This window comes from Lactuca virosa, chromosome 9, assembly GCF_052849685.1.
Source record: "Lactuca virosa cultivar CGN04683 chromosome 9, Lactuca_virosa_CGN04683_v6, whole genome shotgun sequence".
Lineage (NCBI taxonomy): Eukaryota > Viridiplantae > Streptophyta > Magnoliopsida > Asterales > Asteraceae > Lactuca > Lactuca virosa.
In genome coordinates this window covers 92,105,738-92,119,776 of record NC_136434.1, presented here as the reverse complement: position 1 = coordinate 92,119,776, position 14,039 = coordinate 92,105,738, and the positions used below count along the sequence as shown (strand labels likewise).

The window sequence follows — 14,039 nt, the reverse complement described above, 5'->3', positions numbered from 1 at the left end:
TCGTATAAATTGAACAACATTCTCTCGATTTCTGCCATTTGAATCGGTCGAGGGAATACCATAAAAATCGCCTTCATTGAATCGGCCAACTTGGAATACACTATAAAGCCGCCTTCAACCATCCGTATCCGCCACAATAGAAAACTAGGAGCCTTGATTGTGTTGTCAATGAAAGATCCAAGTGTATTGGAAAGATCAGTTTTCTTCTCCGTATATGATTCTAAAAAACTCACCACCACCATCACTGTTTTCCTTCAGTCTCGCCCTTCTCCTTCTACATCTCCATCTCTAAAAAAAAAAAAAAAAACCCTAAACTTATCGACCAATGCACACTAATTCTGGTAACCATCGTTTCTCGCCCTGAAACATCCACACACTCAAAACCCTAGATCCATCGCCTCCCTCCTCTTTGAACCGGCCAAAGTAGATCCCTGTTCCGCCTTCAACTACCCATAAATACCCCACCGACTACCATGAACGCCCATACACACAGTCGCATAAACCCTCCTACCTCCACATATTTGAGTTTCAAACTATGACTTCAGGAAATCAAAGGTACGAGTTTTTTTCAAGATGCATTTAATGGAACACAAATTTCTACTAAACTGCTAATGTTAGTGAATCAGGTAAACTGGCTTATGTGCTCTGATACCATCACTATCTCAACACCATCATCAAACGCCTCAAGGTACATACCAGCAGCAATAGACCAGTTCGATAAAATGAAATCGACGTCAAAACATCAAAATCGGACGTTCTTAACTGGCACTTGGTTCAAGATCTAGATCTGGTGATCTGCAACCGGCATCCCATCATATGTTTGCATCTTTTTTCTTATTCGAGGATCCTTGATGAAGCTACCATTCAAGGTAAGCAATGATTTAAACCCAAAGCCTCGATCTTCTGTGTTTTATGATCCTCACCTATAAGTATTAATTGATATCTGTAAAAAGTTTTGATTTTGAGATTTCCCCAATTTATTAATATTTCTGCTTAAACATGAATGATGTAGCCTTGAATTTCGTATTCACAATCTAGGGTTCTTTCTTTTTGCATTTAGTATGTATTTTCCTTTTTTTTATATGGGATTCTAACTACATTCCGTTATTTTTCATATAATAAAAGTTGAAACAGAAAATATGAAGCTGATGAAGGATGTGAGTTAGTGTATGTTGGTATGTAGTTCGGTTCTTACAATTTGGTGTATCTCAATAATTTTGATAAGTCTGTACCTACAGAATGTGAAATTTTCAAAGCTAGATCTACACAAGCATTTGGGCTTTTGATTGGGGAAATGAATCAAATAGAAAGAGATGGCTGTGACACTCACTCTTTCACTATATTGTGTCTCAATTCTATAAGACACGTGCAAGTGTGTCCTTTGTCAGATTGTGTCTGGTAAAATACTTATATTTGATGCAATTTTTTTAGTGCTCATGGTTATAGACACAACTAACTTTTGTTGTAATTTTGCATCTTTTTTCACATCAATTTGTCTATGGTGTCACTCACTCTTTCACCAGACTGATATGATGATAAATATATGGTATGGACTTTTGAAACTGAAAATTTTCAATTTTGACAAGTTAAAATTGCATTTGGTTGGGAAGTAAAAAAATGAATTGGGATGTATTTGAATATCATTATATCATAGAAGTTTGCAGGGCTAGAAGAATGACAAATATCAGGAAACCTATATTAAGGTAATATCGGTAAATCGAGAATTTGTAAAAAAAATTGCTTTTGAGATTCCCCTACTTTTCCTTTGGGTATTTCTGCCAGAACATGTTTGATGAAGCTTTGAAAAGTTGATTTCCTAATCTGGGTTTCTAGATGTGTACATGCATTTTATTTATATTGACATTGAAGTTGTATATGTTCTTTTCAGGTATACGTACCTGGTGGCTCGTGCTAAATTTACCGTGTAAGGAAATATTAAGTCGTTCAGGAAATCATGGGGATGATCTACTTATTCATAGTCTCATAGGTGACCATGTAAAAGGTATAGATTTATGCCATTTAAAAAAAAAATCTTGATGTGGATCTACTAAGTTGTAAGTTGTTTGAAGTTATGTATAGAAATTAGCGTTTAACTAAAAATTTGTAATACCATGGATCATGTTGATGGAAAAAGTACCCCAATCATATTTCTCTTGAATGAGCATCAGGTTAGCATCATTCATATATTATCCATTGATTCCAGTAACAAGCCATATAATTTTTAATTCTATTTTAAATGGTCTTATTGAAGTGGTGCTTGAAATGAAGGTTTTAAGATATGTTAAAGAGACCTTACAGTCAATTCCATATGGGATTTACTCAAATTGAACTATATGCGATCTTACTATTGTTTATATGTGATGTGTTCCCTACGTGCAAAAATCAGTGCATTATTTTATTAGACACCCAATTTTCGAAAGTTTTTAATTGTTGTCTTTGTTGTTGTTTCGTTCTCGATGCCAACCTTTTCTAAAAGTTTTATGAGTCAATATGAAGGTATTCTTAGTATATAGTGGTAAGCATATTCTGTTTTGCTAAGATGTGGTCAAACATGACACTTCCATCGTGTTTTGTTGTTTCTGACCGTACGACTAATATGAGTTCATTTTGATCGGCATGAATTGATATATTTTATTACAGAGGAAATGAGGTAGTGTTTAGAATAAATTATTAAAGAGAATTTCATTGAGCATTCCTTATGAAGAGGAAAGATATAGCCCACGAAACCACTACAGTAATTGCTAATATTTATGTCAATATTTGAGCCAAAAGCCTTGTACTGATATAACAAACCTGACCTTTAGGGACCATTTGAAAAGGGAATTAGAAAGTCATTTCAGCTCATTTTTGTTATTTTCGATCTTTTTAATTTTTATTAAAACATGATTGCTTTTTGTTTTTTCATTTCTATTATTGTGATTTTTAAATGTACAATGCTTGTAGAAAGACATGTATGTAGAATGTCGTAGTGAGCAAATTAATGAAAGAACATTGTTATTTTCTTGCATTGAACCCTTTGTGTAGACCTTTTCGGAAAAAATTCCAGTTTATGGTTCATCAGCTAAGTGAAAGTATAATGAGGGCATGATGTTTTTAGCAATTATTCTCTGATTGTAATTATTTTATATTTGGGATCAAAGTTTAGATAACAAATAATCATTTATAGTATAATTTTACATGTTAAAAATAAAAAAGTTATGACATCTTAAAAACATTATGCTAACAACTTAAATTATTTATTTATTTATTTATTTATTTTATTTAGTAATTAAGCTCAAAATCATGTTATTGTTTATTATATTTATATAGTTAATAGATGTAAATATATGTATAATTTATTAACGGAGTCCCCATGGGTCACCCCCGCCCCGCCCCCGAAATTAAAACGGGGGTTAACTTTGCCCCCGCCCTCGATTTTTTTTAATAAATACCCCTATACCGGACGGGCCCTCCACGGGAACGAGGTCCCACATGATTTTTTGACATCCCTATCAACGATAGTGAAGCCTATACATCAAATATGGTGTGTTGCACGATTAATAATGCATGATCAATCATGTGTTCATGTATATTTGTAAAGAATCACAACTTTCATTTTTAATTCTTATTGATTTTGTTTCTGCTAGCATGACTCTTATTGATAATTTTTTTGATGTTGTAAACTATTTGCATAAAAAATCTAATTGTCTCTATAAACAAATTTCTGAAAGAAATTATTCGCACCCGTCGCTTAGCGCGGGTAGACGGCTAATACCTTAATAAACATTTAGCATGTTTTGCTGAATTTTAAGAGGTACAAGGCTTATTGCAATATTTACAACCAGTTTATGCGATATGTACAATGAATGTAAGCATTGCAATCTTATCTGGTCGATATATTCTATCCAAAAATCAAGCAAGTCAACGAGGGAATACCCATTCAAATGAGAATTCCCCAAATTTTTGCTAAAAGTACGATTGACTGATTCATATTAGGAGACTCATTCAACAAGTAAAAAAAGTCAAGAACCTCTTATCACCTTTGTGTTTTTCCCTGAGATAAGTTTCAGACTATTATTTTGACCAATTCATTCCCATATCTCGACAGACTTTGACCAATTCATTCCCATATGCTTCCTTATCTCTCGCACACTTTGAGGGGGTGTTTGGATAAATAGTTTTTAGCTTATTAGCTTATTGTTTATTTGCTTATTGTGGTGGGAATAAACATTTTTTTAAAATGTGTTTGGATTAGCTTATTGTGGTGGGAATAAGCAATAAGCATTTAAGTGTTTGGCAAAATAAAACAGCTTATATGAGTAAAATGACCAATAAACAATAAGCAATAAGCAATAAACATTACCCCTTACTTATTAAAATCAGCTTATTTTGCTTATTCATACCACAATAAGCTGATTTTTTAAGCATCCTATCCAAACACTTAAATTAGCTTATTATGATGAGAATAAACAATAAGCTAATAACCAGCCATTTTTTCCCGATCCAAACACCCCCTCACTCAATCCTTTAATCTTTGATGAAGTCGTCTTCAACCCGAGATCCGGGCAAAAATCTTTGAATTTTGGCATGCCCTCTCCTTATATCAGGTGCTCTTCTCCTTCGCTATATCATTTTCCATTTCTATTTATATGAAATAGATTTTCTTCCTCTCTCAGTTAAAAAGCCCTAACACCACTTGCCACCTCCGTTTACCCCTGCCATCACCGAACCACCAACGTACAAATGGACAACTTGCTACTCTATCCCGACTAAAAAGAGGTAAAACACCCTGATTACAATTTCTATCTCTCTTTATCTATGTGTGTTTTCAAAAACAGGACCAAACCTATTTGATTTCGGATTTCATGGATCGAGAAGTGGCTTATTTTCCCAAAGGTTGATCTTTATGATTTGGTTATCTGAAATGGCCTCCGACCTCTTGTCTTGACTTCTTCATCGGTGCAACAGTTATGAAAATTACCTCCTACTATTATTTCTTGCTGCATTTCTATTTCTATTTTTGAATTTGTTTGTTTGAAAGATTTCTGTTTTTTGGGTTTTTGACGAATCATGATGGCTAAAAAGAGGTTCTATTTAGAAATTATGTTTTCAAAGGTTAGAGTCTACTTCAACCTTTTCGATTATAATGTTTGTTTGTTTCATTTTCATGTTTAAAGGTTTGGAATTCTCGAAAATAAAGGTGTTCAAACTGATGTGTTAAATGACATTATTGAAGATGATACAATGAATGGATTATAAGGTAAATATCCATACCTAATTCTACTGAGAGACATTGACTTTGGATGTTTTTTGGGCAGATGTTTCTAACTCTAATCCATACCTTAGATGCTTTATTATGATTTCGTTTTAAAAGATCAATGGTTGAAGTTATCATTCTAGAGGTACATTGTTTGTTTTTATGATTTTACGTTCTTTTATCACTGTATCACGTGTTATATGATGTATTATGAGTTGCAGGTCCAACATTGGCTCCTTTGAAAATAGATGAAAGGTAAACATATTAACCGTGTAAAATCCGGATAAATAAATGAAAAATATTACATGTGACCATTCTTTGTAAAATATGGATCGTGTGTATGTGCAAAATCTGTGTTAGTATGAAAAAGGTTCAACATGCTCCACTTGATAAAAAAAGGGAAAACATAACTGTGTAAAATATGGATATTGTGTGTGTATAAAACCTGGATATAATAAAGCTAATTTAGATTTAAAGAGGAGTAACCAGAAAACTAACATGAATTTATACAATTTTGTTGTTTCTTACACTGCTATTTCTTATATTTTGTCCATGTTTAAGGTTAAGAAGTTAAAATGTTTCATTTTGGTTTTGTAGAAATCAACTTCGCAGGGTTTTAGCAAGAACAATGATGAAATTAACATGACAGATTGACAGGTACATGTGGCATTTTATGCAATTTTTAATGGGTAAACTAAATATACGATGTCTAACTATGTATAATTAGAATGGTTTTTCTAATTCAGAGGAAGTAAGTTGCTATTACTTGCAGCTTACCTCTCTCTCTCTCTCTCACATAAAGGGGTAAAGCGCCCATTTTACTCTCTCTATGTGTGTGCAATGGCTATTATTTTATTTATTTCAAAAAAACTAATGAATTTTTTATCCATATACATAAACAAATTTGGTAGGAAGGATAAAATCTTCAGTTTTTATTGTGATGTCATGATGCCGTTTTATGCTTTTTATTGTCACTTTTCTTTGTGATGCAAATGTATTAAGGTGTAGTTAATGGTCAATCTTGCAGGCCTGGATGTTGGATCGCTTTTTATTGATGATAGTTTTTTGGTTAAAACGGATGAGCCTACGCAACCATGCTCATGTTGAAGTTGTCCAACAAGCACGATTAATGATTATCAAATTGGTTTTAATATATGTTTGGATGATAACAGATTAGTAGAGTACTGTACTTTATTATTTAATGAGTTGCAACTTTTTTTTTTTTGACAATAATAGACATGTTAAAGGGTGTTATTTAACGGTTGAAACTTTTGTTTTAATAGGGTTATGTTTATATGATGTGCCGAATTAATTTTTGAAAACCAGATACAGTAGACAAACACTGGATTTTTCAGGGAAAAACACAAATAACATTGATAATATTATGTATTAACCGACAATGATAAATATTATTATAATATCTAAACTTAAAGAAATAATTAAAGGGGAAAATCAAACATTCATTGGAATTAAACAATACTTATCAAATATAAAATAAATCATTCTTAACTTTTTTAATCGAACAAAGTCTTCAAGAAAATTATTTTAAGTATTAAAGGACTCTATATTTTTTTAAAATTGAATAATTGATACTAAATAATATTTTAAATCCATAAGTTTTTTAAAATGATTCAAATGGTGGAACACTGGAACTACACTTTTACTATGAATGTGGTGATTGCAATTATTAAAATATGTTGGGTACATTATTAAATGATAAAAAAAAAATTGTTTCATGGGTTCATTAAAATAAGCTAAAAAATAAAAGAAAAGAAAAACCGTATATCTAAAGAAGAATGGAATTATGTTGGTCTTTGTTATTATTGATAATATATAGTTGTAACCACACCATCCAATATCAAATAATGTCATACATTTATATTTATGTAAGATTTAAATATAATGTAATATTACAATCGCATAGTATCAAATAAGCGTACTTATTTTTCTAAGAATACAAGTATTTGTATTGGAAAGTTATTTATAAATGAAAACCAATTTTAATTATTTATCCATGGTAACTAATTTTTACATATTACAAAAAATAAGATTAGATTGTCAAAACTTTTTATTAATTTTTTTTAAGAATGTACTACTATGAGAGATAAACATTTTTAGACCACTTTAACTACTCGCCAAATGTGATGTATAGAGAACTGTTGTACGATTAATAATACACAATCAATCATGTGCTCATGTACATTTGTAAATAATCTCAATTTTTCATTTTTAATTCCGATTGATTTTGTTTCTGCTAACATAACTCTTATTGATAATTGTCCAGATGTAGAAAACTATTTGCGCAAAAAAAAAAAAAACCTAATCGTTTCTTGAAATTAATTTCTAAATGAAATTATTCGCACCCGTTTGCAAGATTTCAAGACAAAGTGGTACTGCTAAACTACTTCGGACTACAAAAGTAATCATTTGGGATGAAGCGTCTATGGCTAAAAGACATGCATTGGAGGAGGTTGACCGTACAATGAAAGATATCACTGGGGTAATGCTCCCGTTTGGTGGAAAGATAATGGTTTTGGGAGGTGATTTCAGACAAGTGTTGCCGGTGGTTAGACGTGGAACACGAGCAGACTGTGGATTCTAGCATACGAATGTCGCCTCTTTGGTCTGCGATTATCAAGTTGCGGTTAACTATAAATATGAGAGCATTATCTGATCCATGGTTCTCAGACTTTCTATTACGTGTCGGTGATGGAGTTGAAGAAAGGATGCACGGAAACTTTATTCGCATCCCTGATGATATGGTAATTCCCTTCACTGAAAAAGAAAAGTCATTGCATGCTTTGATTGATGCAATCTTTCCATCCTTTGAAATTAATAGATCTGAACCAGATTATATTATTTCGCATGCAATACTATCCACAAGAAAAGATAGTGTCGATGAGATTAATGATTATTTGATCGGCCGATTCCATGGAGAATAGAGAATTTACTATAGTTTTGATGAAGCCGTGGACGATATAAATAACTTCTATCCCGTGGAATTCTTGAACACGCTCAGTGTTAGTGGTTTGCCCCCTCATTACTTAAGACTGAAAGTTGGATGCCCGATAATACTGTTACGGAATCTCGACCCATCAAATGGATTATGTAACGGCACCCGATTGATATGTAAAAGTTTTCAGCACAATGTCATTGATGCCGAAATAGCTGTTGGTCAACATGCTGGAAAGAGGGTATTTTTGCCAAGGATTCCTCTAAGTCCGTCTGAAGATGACCTGTTCCCGTTCAAGCTTAAGAGAAAGCAATTTCCAATTCGATTATGTTTTGCAATGACAATAAACAAAGCTCAGGGACAAACAATTCCAAATGTAGGAATTTATCTTCTAGAATCGGTTTTCTTGCATGGCCAACTATACGTGGCATTATCCAGAGGGATATCACGTGCCACTACAAAAGTATTGGTGAAGCCCGATGAACAATTCAACGGCAGTGAAGTCTATACGTCAAATGTCGTGTATAAAGAAGTGTTGCGCGATCAATATTGATCAGCCAATCATGTGTTCGTATTCATTTTTAAAGAATCTCAACTTTTCATTTTGATTATTTCTGATTTCGTTTCTACTAGCATGACTCTTATTGATAAATGTTTATGTGTACTAAACTATTTAAGCAAAAACAAAAATCCTATATACGAAGTAATGTCTGAAAAAAAAACCGCACCCGACGCTTGGCGCGGGTAGATGGCTAGTATATATATATATATATATATATATATATATATATATATATATATATATATATATATATATATATATATATATATATATATATATATATATATATATATATATATATATATATATATATATATATATCTTGGATAATCTCTTCCTAATAAAAGACTCTTTAAGGAGCCACATGTCTTCTTTCTACACCTCCTCCATGCCACGTGTCATGTTTTAGTTCACCTTATGTTTTACATTCCCGCTCATTTTGAGTCTACCTTAAGATCAATCAAATCCCACAAAATTTGCAGACATTCCTCAATTACGATCACAGATTGTTTATCCCAACAAATCAGGGAAAATAGTTTGAATTCTATTTATTAGCCAGATTTCAGAAATCTTGATACATTCCAATTTTAAAATTCGATGGGCTTCATATATACTGTCACACCCCGACCGATGGCGGAATCACCGGGGTTGCGACATGAAACGTTGGTTCATAGTTAACAACATACATCGAATATTACAGGATTCAAATAACATTACATTCTTCCAAAGTATGAAAAGAAGAAATACATTGTTTAATAAATCCCAAACGACGACTAATACATGATTCAAGTTCAATAAAGCATATATCAAAAGGTCCGGTTACTCGGACAATAGTTTATTTAAGGAGAAATATCCTTCTTACCCTGCAGGCATTCTTCCAGTTTTTAAGATCCTGAAGATACATACGTTTTAAAAATACGTCAACAAAAATGTTGGTGAGCTTTATAGGTTTAGACTCCAATGGTTTATAATCAAAAATACATTTATGACCTTTTAAGATTATAAATATGTATTTAGTCCGCACTTGCAGGGAAACTATTCTTCATATTGGTTAAGGTATTTGATGACAAAAGGTACATAACCTTTGGTGGTAATTTAAGAGGAGAGTATTGCTATGGATTTGACAATGCATTCACGTACACAACTAAATGATGGCAATTGAAATTATGGAGGTGAATAGGGTTTTCCATGCAGCCAAGTTTTGTGATGATTCCTTCTCCATTATTATTATTATTATAGAGTTAGTCATAAAGATTTCTCCAAGAAACTTTATACGTGCATGGAGGTAATAATGAGTGCATAGCTAGTATTAATAATTTATGCAAATCTCAATTCTTGTGGACCGGACGATATTACATTTGTATGTATATATATTTTACTTGACACATATAGCTACTCTAAATTCGGGTGTCAATACACGATATTTGTAACTCTTCTTATCGTTAGACAATATTTTTAATAAGTTGGGGTGTTCGGTAAGAGACTATGAATTTTTGTGTCATATATATATATATATATATATATATATATATATATATATATATATATATATATATATATATATTATTCCATCGTTTTATTCCTTGGTTATAATATAACAGTCTTATTGCGGTGATTTGGTCGACATATTTCGACCTAAAAATACCAATTGTTACATTCTCCCCCCGTTAAAAGAATTTCGTCCCGAAATTTAACTTGCAGTCGGGGCATCTTTGAACAATTGGGGATATTTCTGCATCATCTGATCTTCCCGTTCCCAAGTGAACTTTGGTCCTCTCTGAGAGTTCCAGCGTACCTTCACAATAGGTATGCGGCTCTGCCTTAATCGTTTTATTTCTCGGTCCATTATCTCTACGGGCTTCTCAATGAAATGAAGTTTGGTGTTCAATTGGATTTCCTCAAGAGGGATTTTGAGTGTGTCGTCAGAAAGACACTTTTTCAAGTTCGATACATGGAAAACATCATGCACCCTTTCTAACTGTTGAGGTAGTTCGAGTCGATACGCAACAGGGCCAATCCTTTCTAGTATCTTAAATGTTCCTATATATCGTGGGTTCAGTTTGCCTCTCTTTCCAAACCTGATCATGCCCTTCCATGGTGATACCCTTAACATGACTCTGTCTCCTACCTGAAATTCTAAGGGTCTACGCCTTACGTCAGCATAACTCTTCTGACGATCACGTGCGGTCTTGAGTCTGTCCCTGATTTGTACTATCTTTTCAGTTGTCTCGTGAATTATCTCGGGTCCAGTTCGTAGAGTATCTCCTGAATGTACCTTGGCCAATTGGGTGTCACCAACCTCTGCCCAACATAGTGGTGACCGACATTTCCTTCCATACAATGCTTCAAATGGTGCGGCCTTTATGCTGGTGTGATAGCTGTTGTTGTAGGAAAACTCAATCAAAGGCAAGTGAGTATCCCATGAATTTCCAAAGTCTATCACACAGGCTCGGAGCATATCTTCTAGGGTTTGGATGGTTCGTTCACTCTGACCATCTGTCTGAGGATGGTAAGCCGTGCTCATGTCTAGACGGGTACCTAAGGACTTTTGTAATGATTGCCAAAATCGAGAGGTGAATCTACTATCTCGGTCAGAGATAATAGAGATTGGGACTCTGTGTAATCTTACAATCTCTTTTAGGTATGTTCTGGTCAACTTTTCCATCTTGTATGCCTCCTTAATTGGTAGGAAATGGGCGGACTTTGTTAATCTATCCACTACCACCCAGATTGTATCGTAACCACCTGGTGTTCTGGGTAACTTGGTAATGAAGTCCATAGTGATTAGTTCCCACTTCCATTCGGGTATCTCTGGTTGTTGTAGCAAACCCGAAGGCTTTTGATGTTCTGCCTTAACTTTAGAACATGTTAGACACTTGCTTACGTAAGTAGCAATCTCGGCTTTCATGTTTGGCCACCAGTACAACATCTTTAAGTCGTGATACATCTTATCAGAGCCTGGGTGAACGGAATATCTTGTGTTATGAGCTTCGTCCATGACTAAACTCCTGACGTTTCCGAATTTAGGCGTCCAGATTCTGTTCATGAAGTATCGTGTTCCATCGTTTCTAAGATCGAATTGCTTATCCATTCCTCGTAAAGCTTCGTTCGTTATGTTTTCTTCCTTTATAGCTTCGAGCTGAGCTTCCCTTATTTGTGCACTAAGGTTGGAAAGGATAGTCATGGTTAATGCTCGTACGCGTCTGGGTTTGACGTGTTCCTTACGGCTCAGTGCATCTGCCACAACGTTTGCTTTCCCGGGATGATAACGAATTTCACACTCGTAATCATTTAGTAATTCGACCCATCTTCGTTGCCTCATATTTAGTTCCTTTTGATCGAAGATATGTTGGAGACTCTTGTGGTCAGTAAAGATGGTACATCTCGTACCATATAAGTAGTGTCTCCATATTTTGAGTGCGAAAATCACTGCTCCTAATTCAAGGTCATGAGTTGTGTAATTGACCTCATGCACTTTGAGTTGTCTGGAGGCGTAAGCAATCACTCTATCTATTTGCATTAATATGTAACCTAATCCTTGATGTGACGCGTCGCAGTAGACGACGAAGTCTTCAGTTCCTTCTGGAAGTGATAGGATTGGTGCGCTACACAACATTTGTTTTAATTTCTGGAAAGCAATCTCTTGCTTTTCTTCCCAGGTAAATTTCACATCTTTCTGTGTCAATGCAGTTAGAGGTTTGGCCGTCTTAGAGAAGTTCTCAATAAATCTCCGGTAGTAGCCAGCAAGGCCTAGAAATTGGCGCACTTCAGTCGGTGATCTTGGTGCTTCCCAGTTCTTGATTGCCTCGATTTTTGCGGGATCTACATGTATCCCTTTGTTGCTTACGACGTACCCTAAGAAGTGTACTTCCCTGATCCAAAATTCACGCTTGGAGAATTTTGCGTACAGTTTCTCTTTTCTTAGCAGTTCCAATATTAATTGTAGGTGTTGGCTGTGTTCTTCTTTTGTTTGTGAGTATATTAGGATGTCATCAATGAATACAATCACGAACTTATCTAAATAAGGTTTACAAACATGGTTCATGAGGTCCATGAACACTGCGGGGGCATTCGTCAGACCAAACGGCATAACTAGAAACTCGTAATGTCCGTACCGAGTTCTGAAAGCGGTTTTTGATTGCATGACTTTGAGCTGGTGATACCCTGAACGTAGATCTATCTTGGAATAGTAGCTAGAGCCTTGCAATTGGTCGAACAAGTCATCGATTCTTGGGAGTGGATAACGGTTCTTGATCGTTAACTTGTTCAACTCCCGGTAATCAATACACATTCTGAAGGATCCATCTTTCTGTTGGATAAGGTGTCTAAGTCCATAACTTATTTGGTATATACTTGACCCGACCCGACATGGTCCATTTGGGTTGCACTTCACCCAAACTGTTTATGGATAATTTTATGAGAATTGTATACTTACGATTTATTAATATATTATAAGTTATAATATATTAATATAAAGTCATGTTATTTAATTAGTTTTAATCTTGAATTAATTATGAATTAATTTAGTGATTAAAAGGAAGACTAATTAAATCATGGGCTATTATATTTATATGGTGTGGGCTAATACTCATTTGTTAATGGGCTAAGCTTATGTGGAAGTCCATGGATGATCCATGGAGCTTTTAACCCATGGATCCTTGGAAAGGAAAAGACATGGGTTATTAGGGTTTCACCCTAACCATGCACACTATATAAACAAGCTCATGTTGCATGAAATACTACCCTAGTGTGTGTGTAATAGTGGTGGCCAAAATCAAGAGTTAGTATACTCTCTCATACATTTTCCAAGTTTGTGGTGATTTGTGATTTCCATTTGAGGCATTCACATTATTGGTGCTTGGCTCTCAAACTCCAAGGAATCAACAATCAACAAAAGGTATGTAATTCATCTAGTCCTTTTATGTTTAAAAGTACCCCATGCCATGCTAGATAGGTTATAAACCTTGGAAAATAATATTTTGCATGTACCTTAGACAAACATAGATCCAAGGTTTATTAGGGTTGCATGTACACTTAGGAAGTGTTAGAATGCCCAAAACCCAACAGTGGTATCAGAGCCTAGGCTTGTTTGTTTGATACTTGATGCAAAATAGTGATAAAAAGTTGATTTTTTGCTGTCTGACTGATGAACTCGCCGAGTCCATGGGGGGACTCGCCGAGTTCATGTGTAAACTCATCCTACTCGCCGAGTAGGTTCGTGCACTCGGCGAGTAGGAGCCTCAGAATGCAGATTTTTGACTTTTGCTGCTGGAAATGGACTAGAAACA

The 14,039-nt window shown here is 34.4% G+C and overlaps 2 protein-coding genes and 2 long non-coding RNA genes across 10 annotated transcripts; 3 read left to right on the top strand and 1 right to left on the bottom strand.

Moving 5' to 3' along the window:
- Window positions 1–2,193, top strand: LOC145140929 (uncharacterized). Of its 4 annotated transcripts, none has more exons than XR_013722355.1 (3): window positions 17–555; window positions 627–1,703; window positions 1,889–2,193. It is a non-coding gene; the product is annotated as an uncharacterized LOC145140929 (long non-coding RNA). The 4 variants fall into 4 exon arrangements; XR_013722356.1 differs by having other exon boundaries at window positions 18–555; window positions 627–1,398; window positions 1,524–2,193; XR_013722357.1 differs by having other exon boundaries at window positions 21–555; window positions 627–869; window positions 1,126–2,193.
- Window positions 2,194–4,466: 2,273 nt separating this feature from the next.
- Window positions 4,467–6,530, top strand: LOC145135987 (uncharacterized). 4 transcript variants are annotated; one of them, XR_013720153.1, is made up of 7 exons: window positions 4,467–4,586; window positions 4,656–4,946; window positions 5,157–5,239; window positions 5,326–5,381; window positions 5,458–5,491; window positions 5,834–5,893; window positions 6,264–6,530. It is a non-coding gene; the product is annotated as an uncharacterized LOC145135987 (long non-coding RNA). The 4 variants fall into 4 exon arrangements; XR_013720155.1 differs by having other exon boundaries at window positions 4,467–4,758; window positions 4,818–4,946; XR_013720154.1 differs by having other exon boundaries at window positions 4,467–4,758.
- Window positions 6,531–7,679: 1,149 nt separating this feature from the next.
- On the top strand, window positions 7,680–8,742 carry LOC145139540 (uncharacterized). The gene is made up of 3 exons (XM_079073332.1): window positions 7,680–7,827; window positions 7,925–7,998; window positions 8,380–8,742. Exons 1-3 carry the CDS (start codon window positions 7,680–7,682, stop codon window positions 8,740–8,742), a joined length of 585 nt encoding a protein of 194 aa, XP_078929458.1.
- Window positions 8,743–10,441: 1,699 nt separating this feature from the next.
- LOC145139539 (uncharacterized) lies at window positions 10,442–12,841 on the bottom strand. Its single transcript, XM_079073331.1, has 3 exons — window positions 12,142–12,841; window positions 11,628–11,988; window positions 10,442–11,129 (listed from the first exon to the last, which is right to left on the bottom strand). Exons 1-3 carry the CDS (start codon window positions 12,839–12,841, stop codon window positions 10,442–10,444), a joined length of 1,749 nt encoding a protein of 582 aa, XP_078929457.1.
- Window positions 12,842–14,039: the final 1,198 nt, after the last annotated feature.

What these genes read in the sequence shown, in the direction of transcription:
- LOC145139540 (XM_079073332.1), top strand. Translation starts at nt 7,680, where the DNA reads ATGGCTAAAAGACATGCATTGGAGGAGGTTGACCGTACAATGAAAGAT. An exon ending in ACGTGGAACACGAGCAGACT is followed by an intron (nt 7,828 to 7,924) that starts GTGGATTCTAGC and finishes CATGGTTCTCAG; the next exon opens with ACTTTCTATTACGTGTCGGT. An exon ending in TTCGCATCCCTGATGATATG is followed by an intron (nt 7,999 to 8,379) that starts GTAATTCCCTTC and finishes AAAAGTTTTCAG; the next exon opens with CACAATGTCATTGATGCCGA.
- LOC145139539 (XM_079073331.1), bottom strand. Translation starts at nt 12,841, where the DNA reads ATGCCGTTTGGTCTGACGAATGCCCCCGCAGTGTTCATGGACCTCATG. An exon ending in ATGGAGACACTACTTATATG is followed by an intron (nt 11,989 to 12,141) that starts GTACGAGATGTA and finishes ACGTTGTGGCAG; the next exon opens with ATGCACTGAGCCGTAAGGAA. An exon ending in ATTGCTACTTACGTAAGCAA is followed by an intron (nt 11,130 to 11,627) that starts GTGTCTAACATG and finishes CTACAACAACAG; the next exon opens with CTATCACACCAGCATAAAGG.